The sequence below is a fragment of the Bison bison genome, unplaced genomic scaffold, assembly GCF_000754665.1.
Source record: "Bison bison bison isolate TAMUID 2011002044 unplaced genomic scaffold, Bison_UMD1.0 scf7180017864072, whole genome shotgun sequence".
In the NCBI taxonomy this organism is placed as follows: domain Eukaryota; kingdom Metazoa; phylum Chordata; class Mammalia; order Artiodactyla; family Bovidae; genus Bison; species Bison bison.
This window is the reverse complement of record NW_011494644.1, coordinates 1,699,034-1,709,685: the sequence shown is the minus strand read 5'-3', so window position 1 is coordinate 1,709,685 and position 10,652 is coordinate 1,699,034. Positions and strand designations below refer to the sequence as shown.

Here is a 10,652-nt window from a genome sequence, read left to right as displayed (position 1 = left end):
AGAGTGGGTTTCCTCCCGTACGCCCGCCCCACTCCGGAGCCGGTTAGAAACGCAGATTCTCAGATCGCTCCTCTAACCTACCGGATCTTAACAAGACCTTGGAATGACTCGTGTGCATTTGCAAGTTAGAGAAGCACCGGAATGTTGGAAGGAGCATCGAATTGGAGTAGGGAGACTTGGGCTTAGATTTTGACTCGTCTTTTCCTCATTTATCTGAGCTGCCTCAGAAAATTGTGAGGTCATTTTCTCAAAGTTAAACCATGCGTGTACCACCTTCAGGATTTTTTCTTAATAACTGTACCATTGATATTTTACCACTGATATTACTAGAGTTTTTTTTTTTTTTTTTCCCTAGACCATATTCCTTTTTAAAATCAGAACACTGGAAACTAGATCCCTAGGTAAACGGAAAACCAGTATTTCTTGTCCCAAGAAAAAAATCATAAAAGTACGCTGAAAACAAGTTATTGTATTAGATACTGTTGTCTACCAAGGTTTGAACTCAAGCCCATCTTTTTTCTCGAAAGAAAGGAAAATTAACAAGTGTTAGGAAGATTTTAAGATATGTCAGCTGTAAACTGAGACAGTCTCCTTGATAAAATCAAAAGAGTTGGAAGAGAATCAGTTAAGTTGCTCAGTCGTGTGTGCGACTCTTTGCGACCCCATGGACTGCAGCACACCAGGCTTCCCCTGTCCATCACCAGCTCCGGGAGATTGCTTAGACTCATGTCCATTGAGTCAGTGATGTTATCCAATCATCTCATCCTCTGTCGTCCCCTTCTGCCTTCAGTCTTTCCCAGCGTCAGGGTCCTTTCCAGTGAATCAGTTCTTCACATCATGTGGCCAAAGTATTGTGTAGTTTCAGCTTCAGCATCTGTCCTTCCAATGAATATTCACTACTGATTTCCTTTAGGATGGACTGGTTGGATCTCCTTGCAGTCCAAGGGACTCTCAAAAGTCTTCTCCAACACCACAGTTCAAAAGCATCAATTCTTCAGCGCTCAGCTTTCTTTATGGTCCAACTCTCACATCCATACATGACTACTGGAAGAACCATACCTTTGACTAGACAGACCTTTGTTGGCAGGGTAACTTCTCTGCTTTTTAATATGCTGTCTAGGTTGGTCATAGCTTTCCTTCCAAGGAGCAAGTGTCTTTTAATTTCATGGCTGCAGTCACCATCTGCAGTTATTTTGGAGCCCATGAAAATAAAGTCTTTCAGTGTTTCCATTGTTTCCACATCTGTTTGCCATGAAGTGATGGGACCAGAAACCATGATCTTAGTTTTCTGAATGTTGAGTTTTAAGCCAGCTTTTTCACTCTTCTCTTTCACTTTCATCAAGAGGCTCTTTAGTTCTTTGCTTTCTGCCATAAGGGTGGTGTCGTCTGTGTATCTGAGTTTATTGATATTTCTCCTGGCAATCTTGATTCCAGCTTGTGCTTCATCCATCCTGGCACTTCGCATAATGTACTCTGCGTTTAAGTTAAATGAGCAGAGTGACAATATACAGCCTTGACATACTTCTTTCCCAATTTGGAACCAGTCTGTTATTCCATGTCCAGTTCTAACCGTTGCTTCTTGACCTGCATATAGGTTTCTATATGTGTATGGAAGAGAATCATAGCAACTTAAGATCTTTTCACATACAAATTGAAATCTCATAGGTGTCATCACTGGTATATGTTTCACATTTTAGGAAATCACAAATAGAAAATGATGCACTTGAGAGCTTTTAGCACTGGGCCTCAATTTTATTATTTCTCAGTTTTAAAGTGTGTGACAATGCAGGCACAACTCAGGATTGTTGAAGATGAATTTTAATGCTCCTTCATTCTTTTTCACTTGTAGTTACTTGTGTCCTGTATCTTTTTATCTTTATGATAACTCAGTAAGACAGATATTATTGTGTTTCCCCAAAAAAGAAAATAACCAGATTGTTCCCAATTTTATATGTAAGAAATGGCAATTCGGAATTGTCAAAAGTCTGTGTTAGAGACAAGATAGGTATTTTCTGATTCTAGTTCTGTGCCCTGTCTATGGTCCATCTCATACTTTTTTTTTTCCATTATAATTTATTACTAGATACTGAATATAGTTTCCTGTGCTATATAGTAGGACCTTGTTTATCTATTCTTTTTGGTGTGGACCATTTTTTACATCTTTATTGAATTTGTTGCAATATTGTTTCTGTCTTATGTTTTGGTTTTTGGCGGAAGGAATGTGAGATCTTAAATCCCTGACCAGAGTTCAAACCCACACCCCTGCACTGGAAGGCAGAGTTTTAACCACTGGCCCACCAGGGAAGGCCCTTATCTATTTTATAGAGAGTAGCTTGTATCTGTTAATTCCAGATTCCTAATTTATCCTTCCCCCACCCCATCTCCCCTTTGGTAACCAAAAGTTTGTTTTCTACGTGAGTCTGTTTCTTAAATAAGTTCTTTTGTAAATTTCTTAGTTCTCATTTTAGATTCCACACATAAGTGGTATCACCTGGTATTTGTGTTTCTCTGCCTTCATTTAGTATGATAATCTCTAGATCCATGCATGTTGCTGCAAATGGCATTATTTCACTCTTTAGGAGTGAGCAGTGTTCCATTGTGTGTGTGTGTGTGTGAGTGTGTGTAGACAGACCACATCTTCTTTGTCCATTCATCTGTCAGTGGACGTTTAGTTTGCTTCCATCTCTTGCCTGTTGTGAATAGTCTGCTATGAGCATTGGGGTGCGTGTGTCTTTTCCAGTTATAGTTTTGTCCAGGTATATGCCCAGAAGTGGTATTACTGGATCATATGGCAACTGTTTTTAGTTTTTTGAGGAACCAGCATACTGTTCTCCATAGTGGCTCCACCAGTTTACATTCTTAACCAACAATGTACCAGGGTTCCCTTTTTTCCACACCCTCTCCAGCATTTGTTATTTGTAGACTTTTTAATGATGGCCATTCTGACTGACTGGTGTGAGGTAGTACCTCATTGTAGTTTTGATTTGCGTTTTTCTAATTAGCAGTGTTGAGCGTCTTTTCATGTGTCTATTGGCTATTTGTAGATCTTCTTCAGATAAATGTCTATTTAGATCTACCTGTTTTTTTTAGTGGGTTGTTTGGGTTTTTTTTGTGTGTGTGTGGTTTTTTTGAGTTGTATGAATTGTTGGTATAATTTGGAAATTAAGCCCTTGTTGGCTGCATTGTTTGCAAATATTTTCTGTCTGAAGGTTGTCTTTGCATTTTCCTTTGCTGTGCAAAAGCTTATAAGTTTGATTAGGTCCTATTTGTTTTTGCTTTCATTTCTATTGCCTTGGGAGACTGATCTAAGAAAACATTGGTACTGTTTATATCAGAGAATGTTTTGCCTATTTTCTCTTTTATGAGTTTTGTGGTGTCCTGTCTTATTTATTTATAACTTACATTTTGAGTTATTTTTGTGTATGCTATGAGAGCATGTTCTAACTTGATTTATATGTGGCTGTCCAGCTTTCCCAACACCACTTGCTGGAGAGACTGTTTTTTTCTCATTGTCTAGTCTTGCGTCCTTTATCAAAGATTAACTGGCTAGGTGTGTGGGTTTATTTCTGGGCTGTCTGTTCTGTTCAGTTGATCCATTTGTCTCTTTTTGTGCCAGTGCCACATTTTTTTGATTACTGTAGCTTTGGAGTATTGTCTGAAATCCGGGAGGATTATTCTTCCAGCTTTGTTCTTTTTTCTCAGACTTGCTTTGGCAATTCTAAGTCTTTATGGTTCCATACATATTTCATGATTATTTTTTCTAGTTCTGTGAAAAATGTCATGGGTAATTTGATAGGGGTCACATTAAATCTGTAGATTACTTTGGATAGTATGGCCATTTAAAGGATATCTTTGCAATCTAAAAAGCATCCATCCAATACTTTTTAAAGCCACCTTGCAGAAGTTGTGACAAGATAGGGATGGCAAATATTACCATACCTCACCCTCCACATATACCTCAAAAAAGGCATTTATTAGGTGCCTGAATCTGGAAAAGTGTTGCAGTGTTAGGGAAAAGTCAAATATGTTTTTAATAGGAATTATAACTCTACCCATCAAAAGTCAGCTGTGTGTTTGAACTCATGCACTTAACCCCTTGCTATTTCTCAGTAAATGATTTCTTAAAAATTAATATTGAGGAATTTCCCAATGGTTCAGTGGTTAGAACTTTGCACTTTCACTGGTGAGGGCCCAGTTCAATGGTTCAGTCCCTGGTCTGGGAATTAAGATCCCACAAGCCACTCAGCTTGGCCAAAAAAAAGAAAGGAGTATTGTGTTGTTTTAAAAGTTCTTTCTTATTAACACATTTTGTGGTGGGAGTAACAAAATGAGAGAACAAGGTTATTTTAAGAAGTCGAGTCATCTCATTATTTATTTATTCGTGGCTGCACTGGGTCTCTGTTGCTTTGCACAGGCTTCCTCTCACTGCAGCGCGGGGGCTGCTCTTCATCGCAGTTTGAGGGCTTCTCGCTGCAGTGGCTTCTCGTGCTGTGGACACAAGCTGTAGGCGGGTGGGCTTCAGTACTGTGACTTGTAGGCTCTAGAGCACAGGCTCAGTAGTTGTGATGCACAGGCTTAGTTGCCCTGTGGTGTGTGGGGTTTTCCAGAACCAGAGATCAAACCCATGTCCCCTGCATTGGCAGACGGATTCTTAACCACTGGACCGCCAGGGAAGGTCACCTCTCATCATTTTTAATTTTAACTTTTGGACCACATCTGTCTACAAGGAGGCCAGGCCTTGGACTTGGAGGAAAAACTTGGGACAGGTTACCTTGACTTTGTCAAATGTCTCAAATTGTTCTCCACATGGAATGGTCATGGAGGGACTTCCCTGGCAGTCCTGCAGTTAAGACTCTGCACTTCCACTGCAGGGGGCGCAGGTTCGAAGCCTAGTAGGGGAACTAAGATCCTGCATGCAGCGTGGCCAAAACAAAGCAAAAGGCCGTGGACCACAGTGACCTGCTGTCTGATGACATAGATCTGAGTGGTACCTTACACCTAGCAGAACTTGGAATCCACCCAGTTAAGTCAGGCATGCTCAGTGAGATGGAGCAGGTTCTGTGGAAGAATGGCTCAAAGCTGGGACACCATGCTTCAGACCCCCATATCCACTGCTCCTTTGTCTAGAGTAAGGCATTTAAAATCCTCAGCCTGAAAAGTTCAAATGCACATCTCAGGTTTCATCAGGCCTACCCCATCACTTTGTGTCCAAAGCACTCAAGCCTTTTTTAATGGAAAAAAAAAAAAGGCTATAGATGTATCAGAATGAAACTTTCTACACATTTTGTGGGTTTTCCTTAGCCTAAATGAAAGGTATCTATTAAACAGATGGTAGTCATAAGAGCCCTGAAACACATCTCAAGATGATATCAGTACAGTCAGAGTTCACATTACCAACTAAATGGTCTAAGTCTTTACTTCCATATCTGCAAAATGAGTTAACACCTTATACATCTAAACATGTTATAAAACTCTTCTCTTAGGGGAGAGAACTTTGGGAATGCTCTAATACAAGCCTCAGAGATTATAGTCAAGGTGTTAACTATTTGGAGATTTTTTTTAAAAGACAAAATCTAATCTATCCTGAAGAATTTACATTTTGAAAGCAGGAAGAGTTCAGTTGAATCAAGTACCAGAATGAGATGAAACGTAAGCGCTAGGCTAAATTCTCAAAGTCAGATGCTCACTGGCACAGATAACTTTTAATAAGAGAAATTAAATCTACAGTTCTTAACCTTGGCTGCAGAGAACATTTGTGCACAGAACTTTTTAAAAGCATCATCTCCCAGGGATCAACTGGGGAGAAGCATCCATGATTCTGAGAGCCCCCTAGGGGTTGTGTGCAGCCAGAGTTGGAAAAGAAGCAGGTGTATGAAGTGGGGAAACATGCCCATCCAGAGACAGCTGCCGTGTTTGCTGTCTGGTGAGAAGACACCGTCAGTATTTCTAGATGGACATACACTTCAACTGAAGCCAGGCTCCAAATCTTTATGTTAAATCTTCTATGTTTTAAATACTGGCAATTAATTTACTTTAAAAAAAAGAAAACTGCACACTGCTGTATTTAAAATGGATAACTCACAAGGACCTACTGTATAGCACATGGAATTCTGCTCAGTGTTATGTGGCAGCCTGGATGGAGGGGTGTTTGGGGGAGAATGGGTACGTGTGTATGCATGGCTTAGTCCCTTCCCTGTTCACCTGAAACTATCACATTTTTTGATAATTAGCTATACCCCAATACAAAATAAGAAGTTTAAAAAACAAAGCCACAAATTACTGCAGGTTAAACAGAGTCCACTTGTAGGCTTCCCCAACCTATGGGGAGCTTATTTGTGACCTTTGCTGTAAGATGCCTCTTTCTTCTACGAAAGGAATCATCTCAATTTTACCTGAGAGTAACGGAGAATAAACACTTGCATTGCAGCTTATGGAAGAAGAATCAGTGTCAGATTTTGCAGTTCGGGAATGACCTTAGACAATATCAACAGGGAAGCTGTGGATCGGATAATCCGGGTGGATCATGCAGGTGAATATGGAGCGAACCGCATCTATGCAGGGCAGATGGCCGTCCTGGGTCGGACGAGCATCGGGCCGGTCATTCAGGTGGGCACCTCTTGATCTCTCAGTGATGAATCACATCGGGTCATGCGTTGTCAAGGGAGGTACTGTTGTCCCCAAGAGAGGAAAAATTGGTTGTGGGGTGGGGGTGGAGGAGTAAAAAGCGTATTCTTCTTTTTTATAAACTGCAGACAGACATAAGCAGATTTATAGTACATAAACAAATACACATTCTAGCTGTAGTATTAAAATTTCGTGGCGGGGAGCAATAAAAAAGGACTAAGAGTCACTGCATCAACTCAAAACACCGGTTGTAAGACCTTGTGGTCCCACCCCTAGTGGAGCCCAGTGGGGATATTTGATATTTTATACTGATACTTGATATATATTTTATAGTCACACAGAGCGAAGTTCCCATTCCAGCTCTGTCCCACCTCCTACCTCTGTGAGCTTGAGGAAGCCCCATGACGTGTTCCGTGTCTGCAAAATGAGCTGACAAAACGTCATTCAGTTTTGGTGAAGAGTAAATGAGCTGGTGTAGAGCAGCGAATACCATGCCTGGCATGTAGTAGCCACTTAGCACAAGTTAAATGGCCTGCTCTGAGTACTTGGGCAAATTACCTAACCTCTCTGTGCCTCACTTCCTTCATCTGTATAGTGAGGATAATGATAGTTTGTCCTTCACAAAGCTATTTGACAGTACCTGGCTATGGGACATACTCTTACGTGTTAGCTCTTACGATCATTCTTCCTTTTTCCTTTGATGTAAATGATACATTTCTGGCTGTCTGAAAGGAAATCATATAAAGGGTAATATTCTGCCCTCCTAAATTTTGAAATGGGCTACGCATCTCATGTCTTTGGGGTGTGGCCCCTTGTCCTTGAATAGGCACACTGTGGATCTGAGCAGCTTCTGCCAGCTCTGTGGTTCGGACTCTGCTTGTCTGGAATGGAGATAACGGACATTTCTCTTGGTTTGCTGTCTCTCTTCCCCGTAATCTGATGTTTAGGGCTTTTCCTTCGATGATTCAAGGGGACTGGGGGAAGTAGCAGTTCCCATCATTCTCCCCATTGTGCTTCCTTTACCCACATGAACACAGCATGTGGCTTCCTTATTACGTAGCAGGTGGTCTCTCTGAAATGTCTTTGTTTTTATGTTTCTTACAGAAAATGTGGGACCAAGAAAAGGACCACTTGAAAAAGTTCAATGAGCTGATGGTTGCATTCAGGGTGCGGCCTACCGTCCTCATGCCCTTTTGGAACGTGGTGGGGTTTGCACTGGGTACGTGTCTATCTCGGAGAGCCCGTGTGAGCTTAGGGATCTGGGATGGCTGAATCACTAAATAACCCCTCTACAATTCTTGCTGTGTCCCCTTACAACCTTTTCGTTTACTTAATATTTTTCTAAAGTTAAATTGATTTTTTTTTTGCTTAAATTTATTTAAGATAGAACCTTAAAATCAGTACTTTTATAAATAGAAGATACATTGAAAATAACTACAACAGAGAGGGAAAAGGCTAGAGTAATTTGACTGGCCAGATGAAGTTCCCTGATGAAGGTTCTAAACTTGGGATCTGCTCACTCTTAAAAAGAGAGTCAGGGAACTCCCTGGCAGTTCAGTGGTTAGGACTCAGCGCTTTCATTGCTGAGGGCCCAGGTTCCAGCCCTGGTTGGGGAATGAAGATCCCACAAGCCCTGAGGCACAGCCAAAAGAAAAAAAAACACAAAAATAAAAAGGGAGAGTCAGTGATAGAGAAGAACCCAAGAACCCCAGTGAAGACTCGCTCCTGCCATTATCAGAAGGTTAGAAAAAGCACTCAAAGAACATTCTTACAGGGTTTGACACTGTCATCTGGCACCGTGGTTTTCAAGGATGGCAGGTTGCTCCTGAGGACACTTGGCAACATCTAGAGACAGTTTTGGTTGTTGCAACTGGGGATGCCACTGGCACCTAGTGGGTAAAGGTCAGGGATCCCGCTAAGCATCCTACCACGTTCAGGACACTCCCCCACAACAAGGAATTGCCCAGCCCCAGGGTGCCAGGCGACAAACCCTGACCTGGTCTCCATCCCCAGTGGTGTCAACCCCATCCTTTACCTTCTGGATCTGACCATTCCAGGCGCCGGAACTGCCCTGCTTGGGAAGGAGGGCGCCATGGCCTGCACGGTGGCCGTGGAAGAGTCCATTGCACACCACTACAACAACCAGATCAGGACGCTGATGGAGAAGGAGCCTGAAAAATACGAGGAGCTTCTGCAGGTATCGGACCACGCTCTGGAAGGGACTGCCAGGGGGAAAGGGCAGATAACGCAGTTTGGTAAGAGGAACAAAATAGAATGTTAGGGACTAGCACTGCCTTAGAAACTTGGGGCAGCACCTCATTTGAAGGGCGTGCACACTGAAGCTATGGGCCCTGTCACGTGCTCGGGCGGAGCTGGGACTGAAACCCGCGTTTCCTGAGCCCACACCTGTATTCTCTCTGCCTCTGGGTCATTGTTGGATCCTGAGCGAAGGCCACAAGCACAGATCCTTCAGATTAAATAAACGAATGTACTCAGAATAATAAGTAAATATCCTCAGAAATTTTCTACAGAAAATAAGGGGACTGTTTAATTTTTTTTTTAAGTCTAAGTCAGTGGCCACCCACCTGTCTCTGTAAATAAGTTTTTCTGGAACACAGCTGCACTCATTTGTCTGTGTGTCCATGGCTGTTGTCCCCTCTAGGGTGGCAGAGTTGAGTCATTGTGACAGGGACCTTATAGCCCGAGAAACCTGAAGTACTGCCTCTGGGCCTTTGCAGGAAAAGTCTGCCTACCCGTGTCTTAGACGGCAACATGAGGCTTTGGCCACCAGAGTAAGTTTGAACAGTGGGCAGTTGGAAGGCTGACTTGTTTCAGTTTCTTTTTATTTAACCAGGTGATCAAGAAATTTCGGGATGAAGAACTTGAGCACCATGACATAGGCCTCGAACATGACGCAGAACTGGTAGGGACCCATCTTTACTGTTTGCTTGTAGTGGTACTTTATTTGGAAGGTTGAGGCACAGGAACATTTCTGTTTCCAGAAAGTTATAAAACCACCGTCAGAGAAAGAGAACCCATATCGGTCAGTTCAGTTCAGTCGCTCAGTTGTGCCCACTCTTTGCGACCCCATGGACTGCAGCACGCCAGCCTCCCTGTCCATCACCAGCTCCCGGAGCATGCTCAGCTCAGGTCCATTGATGTCCAGGCCGTGATGGCATCCAGTCATCTCACCCTCTGTCGTCCACTTCTCCTCTCACCTTCAGTCATCATCAAGCATCAGGGTCTTTTCCAAAGAGTTATTCTTCACATCAGGTGGCCAAAGTATTGGAGTTTCAGCTTCAGCGTCAGTCTTTCCAATGAATATTCAGTACTGATTTCCTTTAGGATGGACTGGTTGCATCTCTTTGCAGTCCAAGGGACTCTCAAGAGTCTTCTCCAACACCACAGTTCAAAAGCATCAATTCTTCAATGCTCAGCTTTCTTTATAGTCCAACTCTCACATCCGTACATGACTACTGGAAAAACCATAGCTTTGACCAGATGGACCTTTGTTGGCAAAGTACTGTCTCTACTTTTTAATATGCTACTTAGGTTGGTCATAGCTTTTCTTCCAAGGAACAAGCATCTTTTAATTTCACGGCTGCACTGCCCATCTGCATTGATTTTGGAGCCCCCCAAAATAAACTCTGTCACTGTTTCCATTGTTTCCCCATCTATTTGCCATGACAGGATAGGACTGGGTGCCATGATGTTAGTTTTCTGAATCTTGAGTTTTAAGCCAGCTTTTTCACTGTCCTCTTTCACTTTCATCAAGAGGGCTGTTTAGTTCTTCTTTGTTTTCTGCCATAAGGGTGGTGTCATCTGCATATCTGAGGTTATTGATATTTCTCCCAGCAATCTTGATTCCAGCTTGTGCTTCATTCAGCCTGGCGTTTCACATGATGTACTCTGTATATAAGTTAAATAAGCAGGGTAACAATATACAGCCTTGATGTACTTCTTTCCCAAACTGGAACCAGTCTGTGTTCTATGTCCGGTTCTAACTGTTGCTTCCTGACCTGCATACA

At 42.4% G+C, this 10,652-nt stretch overlaps 1 protein-coding gene across 3 annotated transcripts in view; it reads left to right on the top strand.

The window, feature by feature from the left end:
* COQ7 (coenzyme Q7 homolog, ubiquinone (yeast)) overlaps window positions 1-10,652 on the top strand; it is a 14,165-nt gene that overhangs the window by 599 nt on the left and 2,914 nt on the right. For all 3 annotated transcript variants that reach the window (XM_010837113.1, XM_010837112.1, XM_010837111.1), the window contains exons 2-5: window positions 6,428-6,606; window positions 7,729-7,843; window positions 8,682-8,821; window positions 9,479-9,547. In XM_010837113.1, coding sequence (XP_010835415.1) covers window positions 6,469-6,606; window positions 7,729-7,843; window positions 8,682-8,821; window positions 9,479-9,547 — 462 coding nt within the window. In that variant the 5' untranslated portion in view covers window positions 6,428-6,468. The remainder of the gene's footprint in view (window positions 1-6,427; window positions 6,607-7,728; window positions 7,844-8,681; window positions 8,822-9,478; window positions 9,548-10,652) is intronic.